At 36.7% G+C, this 16,215-nt stretch overlaps 1 protein-coding gene across 1 annotated transcript in view; it reads left to right on the top strand.

Annotated features, from left to right (window-relative positions):
* The first annotated feature begins 334 nt into the window (after positions 1–334).
* Positions 335–16,215, top strand: part of LOC145102171 (cyprosin-like) — a 51,590-nt gene continuing 35,709 nt past the window's right edge. The window contains exons 1-2 of the mRNA XM_079039547.1: positions 335–712; positions 815–875. Coding sequence (XP_078895673.1) covers positions 335–712; positions 815–875 — 439 coding nt within the window. The remainder of the gene's footprint in view (positions 713–814; positions 876–16,215) is intronic.

Raw genomic sequence — 16,215 nt, 5'->3', positions numbered from 1 at the left:
CGGAATTAGTTCAGTCTGTATTTTATTAATATTCGTGGTTTTTTCAACTAAAGTTTAACGGGATTTGAGGTTGCATTTGGTTTTATTTTTCCGAAAGAAAGAAGAAATATTAACCAGTAGGTGATATCTATATGTTATTCGTTTTCTTAATATATCACTACTTCGTAGTTTGTCTCAAATGTGGAATTATTAAAAAAAGTGGTAACCTATTTGGTTTATCGTTTATAAACAGAAACTTATCTTTGATATATCAATTAAGTTTTGAGTTTTTGTTGTATATATACTTGGTGACATGTGCTAAATAATCTTAATGGTGGACGCATTGCAGGTTAACATGGGGAGTAAACTAGAAATCCTAGCAATTTCAATGCTCTTGTCAACCCTTTTCTACACTCCGGTATTTTCCACATCAACTGATGGGCTTGTTAGGATTGGACTGAAAAAAGTAAAAACCGAACGAACAGATGATATAGCTTCCCTCCTTGCTTTGAATAATGGTGATTTCAACTTAAAGACGTTTATAAGGAAGTATAGACAAAGTTCAAAAAATCTTGGTGATTCCGAAGACTCTGATATTGTAGCATTAAAGAACTATATGGATGCTCAATATTTTGGTGAAATAGGCATTGGTACCCCACCTCAGAAGTTCAAAGTCGTATTTGACACGGGTAGTTCTAACTTGTGGGTTCCATCGTCTGAATGTTCATATTCGGTAAGCATGTCTTACATTATTTTAATAAAACATCAATGAGTACGATGAAGAGAAAGTTAACGTTCACTAAGGTTATATATATTATATATGCTACATGTACAGGTGTCTTGCTATTTCCACACAAAATACCAGTCAAGTCTGTCAAGCACCTACATAAAGAATGGTTAGTGAGTTACTTTTATTTTGTTCTACTATAAACATTTTGAACATACCTAGAGGCTATAGAGTAAATAACCAGATTCCACGTAATTGTTAGCATCCATTCTTTTGTAAGCCGATAAGAAGCCAAAAGGAAGTAAATTAATTATTGGATGTGACACTCTATAATCGGGATCTTTACGGTATAACTTAAACAGTACTAGGTTCATACTCATAGTGGATCTCTAAAACTACTCTAAATTGATACTCTTATACTCGTACAACTCTCACACTTAAAAAGAAATAGTGTTGGAAAAAATTCCAACAAATATAAACTTTTAAAATATAGAAGTGGGTTTAAGTCACTATATATGAATTTTCTCATAGAATTTGTTTAGGTTTGGTTATTCACAATATAAAAAGATAAGATACAAAAATTTCTACCAAAGTTTTGTTTTTATATGAACAGTAAAAGTGGTTATATACTTATATAAAATTGTCCTTTTACATTCTGGGTGACCGACTGAGAGAAATCGGGAGATGGATCCAACCTTTTAGCCACGTGTTACTATTGAGAACCATTGAAAGCACAATCCTCATTTCGTATCTCAGGCCGAATGACTGATAGATAGGTCAACGAATAAACCATTAATCAATGGTTTTAGAAGTTAAAATATCCATATGAGAAACCCAATGGTGGGTGGTGAAATCGGTTCCTAAAAAGCACGATTATGGCTGTAAGAAATATTTTAAAATGCGAGATTAAATGTCAAACTTTTCCAATCAATTTCAAAATAAATTTTCAAACAGGCAATTTTGTATTATGAAAAAATAATGATTTAAAAAGTCATATATTTTTCGATTTATCCAAATTTGGTTATTGAGTTCTTTTTTTCATTTATATTTGTCTTTTAACTTGTTTATCTGTACACATTCAGTCATTATCACCGAGTAAACAAAAAAAAATACTTAATATGGTAATATATTTCTTACTTTATACGCATTTAGTAATGTTTTTTTTTTGCTCATTTAGTCCTTAAATTTTTTGTTGTAAAAACAAGTGATCGTTGTTATTGTACACATTCAATACTTATAAATGATTTATTTATGTTTTTCTAATTTCATCATATATGGGACAATCATTAATGAGGTGTCTGTCGTTGCTTATGTTTATAGTCAACGTTGCCTCTATTCCTTGGTGCTTAAGTTTTGTGCTCTGAACGTTGTAAATTTTTCATACGATCTCGGATTTTAACGATCTTTATATCCATGTGTTTATTTGAGTGTAATACAATTTCGTTTGGATTACTCCCATTAAAAAATAATATATTTTTACTTATGATTTTATAAATTAATGGTCATACATATATTCATAAAAAACGCATGTATATAAATATCATAAGTAAAACTATATATATATATTACTTTTAACAGGAGTAATTTAAACGAAAAATATAATAGACTTAAATACGAACGCGTGGATAAAATGGTCGTTAGAATATGAGATTGTATGAAGAAGTTATGACGTTCAGAACACAAGACCTAAGCGAAACACATGACCTAAGCAACTGAGGTCGCGGTGACCATAAACATAAACAACCTCGAACACATCATTAATGATTGTCCTGCGTAGGATGTCGTGAGAAAAACATTAAGAAACCGGTCATAAGTATTGAATGTGTACAAAATAACAAAGATTTATTTTGTAACAAAAAAATATATATTAATGATTAAATGTGCAAAAAAATATTAATGATTAAATGTGTACAAAGTGAGAAATATATTACCCTATTAAGTCAATTTTTCCGGTTTACTTGGAATAGTCGGTCATAAGGACTGAATGTATACAGTTAATAGGGTCGGTTCTGAGGATTCAAATGCGCAAGACGAGATGGATAAAAAAGGCCCTTAGGCCGTAACGTGTAATGAATTAAATTATATAAACTAATTTTTTTATTCAAATGACGATAAACTTTATAGCAATAAACAAAGCAAAACCGTACTATTTTAATAAGTAATTACATATCCTAACAGCTAACCGACGATCTGTGAAACTCTCCTAGCATTCCTGATTGCAAATTGGTTGATCAACTATTCATAGTCTATACTCTCTAAGATTTCTTTCTCGATAGATATCATTGCCAAACCGTTAAGTCTTTCTTGTGTCATTATGAAGCGTAAGTAAGATTTCACAAACTTCAATTTCGAAAAACTCTTTTCTACAGATGCAACCGTTACTGGAATAGTCAACAATATTCTATATGCAATACTTGCATTTGGGAAATAATCAAGTTCTTTCAAAAACTTCAAAACATCTATAAGGTTGCTAAAATCATCGGTTTTCATTGTCTCAAATAATTTCAACTCCGTATAAAGTTTCTCGGCATCAATATCCGATCTTTCTTTAAACTTGAGTGCTTTTTCAAGACGATGACAATACGACTTAAGATCTTTATCTTCAATTCCCCTTAAATTATGTGGAAATAAAAAACCAAATACCTTTTTCATACTCTTTGAATTGTTCAAATCTTGTCTCAAGAGAAGAAATAGGTTAATCAACAATGAATAAGAAATAATTGACTCTAAAATTCTCTTTAGGTGTAAGTGAAACTTTGGTAGTTGAACTTTCATCAAACTTTTTTTCCTTTCAATCAAACGCTTTTGTGTAAACATTGGATCAATACCCATTTCAATAGCAATCTCCTTAGCTTCAACAATCTCTTTTGAAAAACTAGTTTCTCTATACTCCTTGAAGTACCCAATCAAATTGTTTATTTCTGTTATAGCATTATTAAGATGCATATCCTTTGATTGTAACTTTTTACTCACAATATTCACATAGTTTAGTACTTCATACCAAATAACAGTTGATACCAAAAATTCAAAGTCGTCAAGTTCTTTTTCTGCTAGTTAAGTTGCTTCACTTGCAATTGTAGCATCATTATCTTTTTCTCCAACTTGAAGTAAAGCTTCCCGTACATCCACAAGTTGAAGTTTAATAGCCTTTACCATCCAATTTACCTTTTGAAATCCCTTTTCTAAACACTTTACAACAGAAACAAAATACCCTGTCTAGCTCTTTCGAATATACTAGTCATTCTCTATCACACTTCTCCAAATTTGGTAAAGTTCTTGTATATAAAGCTGCAGAAAGCCGTCTACCAAATTTATTATGGGGACCATACATAATACTATTATCTCTTTTAGGACCTTTATGGACCAAAAGTTTAATTTCCTCAGAATTAAGTTTTTTCCACTTTCTTGGATCATATATATCAACAAGCTCTTTAACGGGCTCTTGCTCTTCTACTTCTATATGCTCTTGCTCTTCAACATGCTTTTTAATGTGATCTTTAATGTGCTCTTCAATGTGCTCTTCAATATGCTCTTCAATAGGTTGTCTATGGATAAACTTATCTAGAGCACCGACGTCAATCTTTCTCTTTTCTTCATCTAGTTTTCTTTTTTACGTTTTTGACTATCGGATGGTTGTTTAGCCTTCATCTCTACAATTTTACAAACAATAAACATAATTGATTTTTTAAACACTATGGTTTCTGAATTCCAAATTTCTGATAAACAATAATACAATAAACATAATCTCATAATTTAATTTATGTTTCTAATAATCTATTTCAAAATCATTATTGATTTCTTTCAACATTGTGAATCATTCAATCAGATTTCAATATGATAATATGACATAATGACAATACAACATAGTGATAAACAGTTAAACATTCATGAATAACATTCAAGAATCTAAAAAACTAAATAGTTAAAAGATAAACAATTAAACAATTACACAAGTAAACATACCATGAATCTGAAAAATCTATAATCTATTTAATCAATAATTCATTCAAACATTCAACTGATTCAAGTATGCAATTAAATTGACAATTATAATTTACAAACTCATAATCCCTAATTCCTTATTCCTGATTCCTTAATTTCTCATAATCTATTACATTAGCAGCCTAGTAGAATCAAGAATGAAGAAGAATAATCTTTGATAAATCAAATAAGTGATCGACCCTCACCTAGAATAGTAGAATCCGTTGTATCGGAGGATGGACGAGTCAATGATTCGATGAATGATGAATCGATGATTACTGCACACTGTCGTTGAGGCGTGTGATTGCTGCAATCGACCATTTTTTAACGAAAACGAAAGTATTGCCACTAAGTTTACCAAAATTTTACCAAGTTTCAAATTACAAAAAGTCGCTATATTATTACCAAAATTTGATTTTCACACCAAGTTTTTCTTCTTCACAATTACGTCATTACATTTACAAGTTTTTTTGCAATGTCAACCAATTTACCAATTCTCAACTTGTACAACAAATAAATGAAGGTTAGTCCAATGGTTCAAATTCACTTACAAGTCAGTGAAAAAGGGCATAGTCACCCTTTTAGGGGAGTGTTATGATAGTTTAGAAGCTGGATTTGTACAACAAATAAATGAAGACCCCTACAAGATTGATTTAGTAGTTCAAAGTCACTAAACATCACCTAGACCGACCTTGTAGGGGTCTTCATTTACTTGTTGTATAGATCGAGCTTCTAAAACCACAATAGCATCTCCTGAAAGGTGAGTATGCCCTTTTCACCGACTTGTAATGTCCCAATAACAATAGTAATAAATTTATTTTAAACCACCAAAAACCATACAATAATTTGTCCAAAAGCCAACCAATGTATAATGTATTTCTCAATCATCAGAGTAAACAAAATAGATAATGCGGAAATCAACTACATGGGATGCAATATGATCAGGCAAGGCCCTTACCTTTGGAACTATACGTACTTGAAACATTTAAACATAAACCGTAAGCACAAAGCTTACTGAGTTCCCTGAAATACCACATAGCATACATAGCATCGGGCCTCGCCCACATAGCTAACGGGCATTGCCCTCACAATGGGCCTCGCCCTCGTACTGGGTCCCACTTACATAACGACCCCTGCCCAAATGACGGGTCCCGCCTAACATACATGCAAGAGTCACAAAGATAATCTAGCATCCTACAAGGTACAATGACAAAACTCACCACATACTTAAAGATGAAAAAACCATAGATTGAAAGTCGAGGAACCGGTGCTACAACCTATCTATCAAAATACCCAAGGGCAAACCATAGTCTACATGCCAAAACTCGCAATTTGACCAAAAGCCAACCAGGTCAAAAAGTTAACGGTCAGCGGTCTCTATGTCGTGGCCAACCCATGGGCACATCACGTTATCCAATCTCAATCGCAACAAAAATCTGCTACCACATTGTAGCAAGCATGCCACCACGTCGTGGCAGAGTCCAAACAAAACAATCATGATGCATCCTTCGCCACGTCGTGGCACCTATCTTCCCAGTCCTGGCTACTACACTTGGAAAACTTAATAGATTGATTCCTTAATTTGTGAAACGCCTTACTCATACTTTCTAGTAGTCTTCTTGGGATCCTAATGGTCTATAAAAATCCAAACTTTCTGGACATGTATGACCCATGCACGTCCTTCACTCGACTAGGTCAAAAAGGGTATAAATGACTTAAAGCTCATGTATGGCTTCCAAAAACTCATTCAACTTCTGGATCTCGAAGATATAGTGACCAAGGGACTAAGATGAGCCATAAAGTTGAAAACTTTATCTTATCTAACCATTCAAACCTCACTTATGAGACAAATATGCTACAAAACTTAGATGAGTTGCTTGTTTCATCTATGCAAAAAAGTTCCTTTTTTTTCCTTGGAGCACCACAAAATCACCAAAAATGAGTCAAGAACTTCAAAAGGAGTCTAGGGTTGATCAAGGGCTCTTTGGAAGTGATGGAGGCTGAGGTTGGAGGAAACTCTAGCCATCACTTCCTTTAAATAGGGATCAAGGCCTGAAAATTTAGGGTTTTCCATAATATCGTAACCACAACGTAGCCATTGAATGACCACATCATGGTGTCTTAAATGAAACACACATTTCATGTAACAATGCCACATTATGCTGATAATTTTACCATGTCGTTGCCACCCATAAATCTCAAAATTAAAAGTGAAATTCAAACTGGAAATCGGGTGTTACCACTGACTTCTAAGTGACTTTGGACCACCAGATTGACTTTCACACTCCATTTGTGAAGAAATACTCTGCCGGAAATTAAATATTAAACATTATAATAAAAAGTGTCACCTAAAAGGGTGAGTACGCCATTTTTGCTGACTTTTAAGTGAGTTTGAACCACTGGATCGATCTAAAAAGATATGTTAAATTAGGTTCGATGCAAACCCTATAATTGAAATTGAATCTTACCACATAAGATCTGATGTGGCTTCCACATCACAATAGTGTCACGCCATTTATTATGTAACCTGCTAATTGATGGTAATCAGTCAATTGATTGACATTACAATATCAACAAAATTGTTAAAATATCTAAAAAAATCATTATAATATCAAAAAAAATTTGCAATATCAACCAAAATTGTTGCAATGTCAACCAAATGAATGATTACCATCAATTTAACAGGTCGTCAAATAAATGGCATGAAAATAATGTTATGTGGAAGCCACGTAAGATCTTATGTGATAGGATTGAGTTTCAAATATAAGGTTTGAATCGAACCCAATTTCACATATCTTTTTAGGTCGATCTAGTGGTTCAAACTCACTTAAAAGTTAGTAAAAAAGGGCGTACTCACCTTTTTTACGAGACAATTTTATGATAATGTTTAATGTTTAATTCTCTTTAGAATATTTCTCTATAAATGGCATCTGAATGTCAATTAATTGTTCAAACTAACTTAAAAGTTAGTGAAAAGAGCGTACTCACCCTTTCAGGAGATGTTATTGTGGGTTAGAAGTTCAATTTGTACAAACATGTAAATAAAGACCCCAACAAGTTTGATCTAGGAGATGCTTAGTGATTTTGAACCACTAAATAAACCTTGTAGGGGTATTCATTTATTTGTTGTACAAATCAGTCTTTTAAACCACAATAACATCTCCTGAAAGGGTGAGTACTATGTCATTTTTGCTTACTTGTAAGTGAGCTTGAACCATTGGACCGTCATTTATTTATTTGTTGTACAACTCGAGCTTCTAAACCAAATAACATCTCCTGAATCGGTTAATTGGTTGATATTGCAACAAAATTGTAAATTTAATGACGTAATTGGGCAAAAAATTCGATGTCAAAATCGGAATTTTGTGGTAATATAGTGACTTTTTTGCCATTTTAAACTTGGTGTCAAAATCAAAATTTTGGTTAACTTGGTGACTTTATTGCAATTCAGGAAAAATGGTTATTAGGAGAAAAATGAGAATTGGTCATCTTGTTGATATTGCAAAAAAATTATAAATACAGTGACATAATTGAGAAAACAAATTGGTGTCAAAATCGAAATTTTGTGTTAATATAGTGACTTTCTTGCAATTCGCTCTAAAGTTTTATTAAAAAATCAATTTCAAAATAATTTTTCCAAACTGGTAATTTGGTATTCTCAAAAGCATATCGAAATAATTTTGAATAGTGAAAAAGAGAATCTGAAAAAAATGAATGATGGATTTTGATGACTGGCAAACGTTCACAACTTCACATATAATGAGTAAACGTGCAACCATCCCATATAAAATCATAATGTTTCAATTGTGGAAGAAAATCAACTATTTAAGAAAACAAACTTTTAATGTTGAATTAGGCTTTCTTAGACATCCAAATTAAAAACAAAAAAAGCATGTAAGTACATAAACTTTAGGATTGTGTTATATAATACCCAATCCTGGTTTTAATTTCTTAAATGCTTCCTTAGAAGTTATCTTATACAATATATATCACCAACTTCTTTTTCCACACTTAATTTTTCAAGAACGATATTTAACTTTGAAGCAATAAAATAACGAAAGTGGTTTTGCAATTTCTTAGTGCGTGAATGCAAGGTACAAGTTTTGCTTAAACTTATATCACTTATATTGTCATAGAAAATTGATGTATTCCATAAGTGTTGACAGGGAGATGATTATTGTATCTTTAAACACCAAGAAATAAGAGAAGCAATGAAAAGGAGAAAAATCTTGAGGTTCCATGTTATCAACAAAGGAACCACCACATTTGGAATTGAAATAATGAGAAATACCTAGACCCGAGTCTCCGACATCTTAGGATATAAACCAAGATTTTGTGTCCATTGAATATGATCAGGGAATACGCTTAGTGTTTTCTTAAGCTTTAAGTGAAAGCAAGCGCACAAGCACATAATATGTATACATTGTCCTAACTTGCAAAAAAAGGATAATGCACTAAAATGATAACATATTTTAGTCACTTATGTTTATTTTTGTACATATTTAGTCATTTATATTTTTTTGTATGCGTTTAGCCACTTATGTTTTTGCCTTTGTACACATATAGCCATCAAACGTGATGGTCATATGTGTACAAAATTAAAAACATAAGTGAATAAATATATACAAAAAAAATCAATGACTAAATGTGTACAAAAACAAACATAAGTGAGTGTCACACCCCGAAACCGAAGGCGGAAACGTTCCGGGGCGGAGGTGACGTCATGTAAAGTATCACAACCAATGTACATAGTAAACGTAATAAACACAACCATTACATTACATAGAAGTATTTACATTTGATTGTAAGTAAAGTTATACATAATTATAGTTATATACATCCAAAATGAACAAAAGTAAAGACGAGACTGCTAAAATGCTCCGTCTTCTCCAAAAGATCGCGGGGTACCTGTCTAATGCGGACCTGAGAATACAAGCAGTTTTGAAAATATCATCATAAAGCTGGTGAGTTCATAAGCGGTTTGTTTCTGAAAATGAACAAGTTTCCTTTGGTTCTCTGAAAAAGTTATTATCCAAGAAAATCCCATATTTTCTTATAAGCAAAGTTTAGTTGTCCGTTTGTTACACAATCTGGTTAAGAGCAGTTTAGTTATCCCAAGAAAAACCCTTATTTTCCTTAAAAGTTTGTGATTGGTTATCGATTCGGAATGCAGGGTACAAGTATCTACCATACTTAAAGTGTTTGTGTGAAGTTTCTTGAAAGCCTAGTTATCCTAGAAAAGTACATTAGTTTTAACACGTATATAAAACTAATAAGTAATTAGAAAAGTTTTCATAATCTAGATTGCGAGTTCCATAACCATACAATAGACTAGATAAGGCTCGGAACGGGGCCAGTATCGTTTTATGACTTTTGTCACCCTTGGACCTTTCGGTCCGACTGTAGCTAACAGCCATGTGCGGGGTAGTCAATCCCGTATAGATCTATACACTCAAGTCACGTTCTCCCTCCAGGAGATTCTGGTTACAGGGGTAGTCCTACACTCTCGTATCTAGGGGGAGTGTTACCAAGGATGTGTCTCCAATCTTAAGATTAATGAATTTTAAAAGTAGTCCTTCACTCTCGTATCTAGGGGGAGTGTTACCAAGTACATTTTAAAAGTAATAATACTGGAAACTCTGTTTATTAGTCCTTTACTCTCGTATCCAGGGGAGTGTTATCAAGGACGTGTCGACTCTCGTATCTCGGGGGAGTGTTACCAAGGACGTATCAAAGTTCTAAGATTAATGCTTTTAACAGTAATAATGTGGAAAATCATTTGTGAAATATAAAATATAACATTTTATAATGAGTTTCACAATTAGTATGAAAACTAACTCTGCAAGTTAAACGGTTGGTTAATACGATTTCCAGTGTTAAAAGCATACGGAATATGAAACATTTCATACGAAATAATAAGTTTGAGTACAAGATTTCCATGTACTTTTGCTTGTATTCCCCCCTGAAAACATTGAAAAACACGGAAAAAGGGTAGGGGTATGAACTTACCAGTCGAGAAATGTGTCGGATAGGAAGCTAAGTGTCAGTTCGGGGCTTAAATACACGTGAGGTTCCTATGTAATATGAAGAGATACATAGTTGTATCTAATTAGACCTTGAACTACTAATTAGATAAGAATATACACTCTGAGGCGTGAAAACACTTCAATTCAAGCGTTAGGAGTGGTTCGGGTAGCATCTAAGGGCGTGTAGGGCCTAAATGGTCTTACAATGCACTAGGGAAGGTTCTAGGATTGAATCAAAGGCTTAGGAAGTGATCGGGACTTGAATTGACCTTGGAAAGGAGTTTACGGTTTATGAAGGTGTTCTTGGTGAGTTTACTACCATAAACACATGATTTTACGGCCGTAAACTCATGTTTGTCCATGATTCATGTGTTTTGGTGGTTCTAGGTTAAGCATACAAAGTTCTAGACCCGAATCTAAGCCATACAAGGTGTTAGGGACACTTTTACACCCTTAAATGGTGTTTATGGTCCATGAATGAGGGTTTACGGTCCAAGCATGTTCTAGGGCCGTAAACTCATGTTTACTCCTCAAATGGTAAGATTTTGGTGTTCAAATCTCGTACATGCAAGTCCTTAAGCCATATCTAAGCACTAGAAGGGACTTGGAAGGGTTTTGGGGCTTCAAAACCCCATTTATAGGTGTTCACGGTTTGGGGATGTTCCTGGACCGTAAACACTAGTTTTTGATGCATTTGGATGGTTTAAACACGAATTTGCATCATAAACAAGCTTAGTAACAAGCTAGGATAGATTACTTACCAATTTGAAGCTTGAAAGGGGTGTTTTGGATTAAACTCGAGTTTTAGAGAGAGAGTAGAGAGAGAAATTTATGAGGTGGTGGTAAAAAGCTAAATTGAAGTTCACTCATCCTTTATATAAGGCTTGAGCTTGTGGCCCGATGGAAATCTACCCGATATTGACGTTAAACGAGGCTTATGATCGTACTCGACTTAGTTGTCGTAACCCGACGTGGTCGAAACTAAAAATTCTCCAATTAAAAAAAATTGGGATGTTTTATCGTGTTTTTAAATGGGTTTGGACACTCACGAGATCATAATAAAGGTCTCAATTTAATTAACTTAACCCAAAAGTTAACGGAAAATTTTTGAAATACAAACGGTTTTATTTAACGGGAACGGTTTACAATGACGGAATAAATTACAGGTTGTCACATTATCCCCCCGTTAGAGAAAATTTCGTCCCGAAATTTAAAATTAAGATACAAATCATGGATTTGGAAAGAGATGCAGATATTTCTGCTTCATCGAGTCTTCGCGCTCCCAAGTGAACTCGGGTCCCCGCTTGGCATTCCAGCGAACCTTCACTATCGGGATACGGCTTTGTTTCATACGTTTGATCTCTCGGTCCATGATTTCGATTGGTTCTTCCACAAAGTTTAGGTTTTCGTTGATCTCGATCTCATCAAGAGGAATCACGAGGGTTTCATCGGATAGACACTTTTTAAGATTTGAGACGTGGAATACAGGATGGATGTTGCTATGTTCTTGAGGTAGTCAGAGTTTATAGGCTAGGGGACCGATCCTAGCGAGGATCTCAAAAGGTCCTATGTACCTCGGGTTAAGTTTTCCGTGATTTCCAAAGTGTATCATGCCTTTCCAGGGCGAGACCTTCAACAGAACACAGTCTCCAATCTGGAATTCCAAAGGTTTCCGTCGTTTATCGGTGTAACTCTTCTGTCTGTCTCGTGAAGCTTTCGGTCAATCTCGGATTTGGATAATTTTCTCGGTGGTTTCGCAGATGATTTCAGGACCAGTGAGAGCACTGTCGGGGACTCGACTCTTGGCTAGCTGTGTGTCCCCTACCTCGGCCCAACATAGAGGGGGTCTGCACTTGCGACCGTAGAGGGCTTCGAACGGGGAAGCCTTGATACTGGTATGGTAGCTGTTGTTATACGAGAACTCGATCAAGGGTAAATGGGTGTCCCATGACTTTCCGAAATCGATGACACATGCTCTCAGCATGTCTTCCAAAATCTGGATAGTTCTGTCACTCTGTCCGTCTGTCTGAGGATGATACATTGTACTCATATCCATCTTGGTTCCAAGAGCTTTCTGAAGGGACTTCCAGAACCTTGAGGTAAACCTTCTATCTCGATCGGAGATAATGGACACAAGCACACCGTGCAGTCGAACTATCTCTTGGATGTAGGTTCGCGTAAGTCTTTCCATCTTGAATGATTCTTTGATCGGAAGGAAGTGAGCGGATTTTGTCAAACGGTCGACAATTACCCAAATGGTATCGTACCCACTCGGAGATCTGGGTAATTTGGTGATGAAATCCATAGTAATCATCTCCCATTTCCATTCAGGTATCTCGGGCTGCTGGAGCAGACCTGAGGGCTTCTGATACTCGACCTTTACTTTGGCGCAAGTTAGACACTTGCCCACAAAGGTAGCGATTTCGGCTTTCATGTTTGGCCACCAGTATTGTTTCTTGAGATCCAGGTACATCTTGTCCGAACCTGGGTGAATAGAGTATTTGGTCTTGTAAGCTTCGTTCATAAAAACTTCCCTGAAACCTCCAAACTTTGGGGTCCAGATTCGATCCATGTAACAGTAAACTCCATTACCTCTGATCTCAAGTTTCTTATCCATTCCCCTCAAAGCTTCATTCAACACGTTCTCTGGTTTTAGGGCTTCCAACTGGGCTTCTCGGATCTGTACGGATAAGTGGGAATGGATGGTCATCGTCAACGTCTTCACTTTGTGGCTTGAACTCTTATTTCAGCTAAGGGCATCTGCTATCATATTGGCCTTACCGGGATGGTAGCGGATTTCGCATTCATAATCACTGAGTAGCTCTACCCATCGGCGTTGCGTCATGTTTAAGTCTTTCTGATTGAAGATGTGTTGCAGGCTTTTATGGTCAGCAAAGATCGTGCACCTGGTTCTGTAAAGATAATGTCTCCAAATCTTCAGTGCGAAGACCACTGCTCCTAGCTCTAGATCATGAGTCGTGTAGTTAACTTCGTGTGCCTTTAGCTGTCTCGAGGCATAAACGATAAATTTTCCTCTCTGCATAAGCACACAGCCTAAACCCTGATTGGACGCATCGCAATAGACAACGAAATCCTCTGTTCCTTCGGGCAGGGACAGGATAGGTGCGATGCATAGAGCTCGCTTCAATGTTCGGAAGGCAGCGTCTTGCTTTTCACTCCAACAAAAGGGTACACCTTTCTGTGTCAGAGTGGTTAAGGGTTTGGCGATTTTGGAAAAATTCTGGATGAACCTGCAATAGTAGCCAGCGAGACCCAAGAATTGATAGATTTCTGTGGGTGTCTTCGGTGCTGACCAATTCTCTATCGTCTTGATTTTGGACGGGTGCACATGTATACCCTCCTCGCTTACCACGTGACCAAGGAAAGCTACCTTCCGAATCTAGAATTCGCACTTAGAGAATTTCGCGTATAGCTTCTCCGTTCTCAGCGTTTCCAACACTAACCTCAAGTGTTGTTTGTGATCTTGTTCTCTTTTAGAATAAACAAGAATGTCGTCAATGAACACGATGACGAACTTGTCTAAAAAGGGGCGATAGACCCGGTTCATCAGGTCCATGAACATAGTCGATGCATTGGTTAGACCGAAGGGCATCACTATGAACTCGTAGTGTCCATATCGAGTCCTGAATGATGTTTTGGAAACATCATTCTCGTGAACTCGAAGCTGATGGTACCCTAATCTAAGGTCTATCTTTGAGAAGTAACTGGCTCCCTGAAGTTGATCGAAAAGGTCGTCTATTCGTGGAAGAGGATATCGGTTCTTGACGGTCAATTTGTTTAACTCACGGTAGTCTAAACACATCCGAAAGGATCCATCTTTCTTCTTCACAAACAATATCGGGGCTCCCCAGGGTGAGGAACTCGGTCTGATGAACCCTTTGTCGAGCAGCTCATTAAGCTAACTGGATAACTCCTGCATTTCTGTTGGAGCTAAGCGATATGGAGACTTGGCTACGGGGTTAGCTCCAGGAATTAGGTCGATGCAAAACTCGACTTGACGTTCAGGAGGAATTCCCGGGAGCTCTTCAGGAAAGACATCAGGAAAGTTGCAGACTTCGGGGATGCTCTCGAGGTCTTTAACCTCCTGTTTCTCGTTGATTACATGAGCTAGGAATGCGTAACACTCCTTTCGCAGAAGCTTTTGAGCTTTGATGCAGGAAATGATGCGAAGATTGGAACTAAGTTTATCGTCGTAGATCATGAGAGTCTGGCCAGATGGGAGATTGAGACGGATGGCTTTTTCATAACAAAGGATATCTGCATGATTGGGACTCAACCAATCCATGCCAATGATAACATCAAAGCTCTTAATGGAAACTGGCATTAGGTCGATGGGAAAAGAATGATCATTTAGGGTAAGGGTACAGCCTATGAATATATCGCTAGCGCTTTCTTTCTCACCGTTAGCCATCTCGACGGTAAATGTTTCGGTTAATGGTTGGGGATTATGCTTAAGGAGATGTTTGAATGAATGGCTAACAAAACTTCTTTCAGCACCAGAATCGAAAAGGATACTAGCATAAGAGTTGTCAAGAAGGAACGTACCCAAGACAACGGTGGGATCAGCGACTGCCTCCTCTCGTCCCATAGCTAGGACTCTCCCGGTGTTACCAACAGTTTCCGCCTCGGGGCAGTTCCTCTTGAAATGCCCGACTTCACCACAACCGTAGCAGGCCTATCTGACACCCGCTCTGGAAGATTGATTTGTTGATTGGGTTGGTGTTTTGTAGTTTTTCGCAGTGTGGCCCTTTTTGCCACAGTTGTTGCAAAGCATCTCCCGAAATGGGTTGGAAGTGAGGTGATGATAGTTGCACTTGTTTCACATAGGGAAGGTACCAGCATACCTACTGGTAGGTGTTTGAGCTGTGGATCCGACGGCAGAAACAGCAGCAGGGATAGTAGCAGCGTGGATTGCCACCGTTTGCTGCTTCTTAGAGGACTCCTGAGAAGGCCGACTCTTCTTCTTCTTCTAAAATTTTCTTTTCTCACCACTCCTCTTTGTCGGTTGAGGAGTGGTAGCTGCTTCCTCAAGGTCATCACTATGGTCAATCAAGGTTTGCGCTAAGCATTTGGTGTTGTCGTAGGTATCTGGCTTCGCAGCTAAAACGTTTCCCTTGGTTGGCTGGGTCAGCCCCCATATAAATCTCTCAATCTTTTTACTCTCCGGGGTAACCATTCCCGGACAGAGTAGCGCCAAGTCATCGAATCTGGAAGTGTAAGCGGCGATATCGGAACCCTTCATCTTTAGGTTCCAAATTTCATGCTCCAGTTTTTGCATTTCGCCCCGAGGGCAGTACTCCGCAAGTAGAAGCTCCTTCATGACATCCCAACCCATAGCATTGGCTACAGGTAGGGTTATCGATTTGACTCGGCCATTCCACCAAGTCAAGGCTTTATCGGTGAAAGTGCAGGCAGCGAACTTCACTTTGTCAACTTCAGAACAAGCACATATTTTGAAAATAGATTCGATTTTCTCGAACC

Source organism: Lactuca serriola, chromosome 4 (genome assembly GCF_051521515.1).
Source record: "Lactuca serriola cultivar US96UC23 chromosome 4, Lser_US96UC23_V15, whole genome shotgun sequence".
Classification (NCBI taxonomy): Eukaryota; Viridiplantae; Streptophyta; class Magnoliopsida; order Asterales; family Asteraceae; genus Lactuca; species Lactuca serriola.
This window is presented reverse-complemented; position numbering and strand designations above follow the sequence as displayed.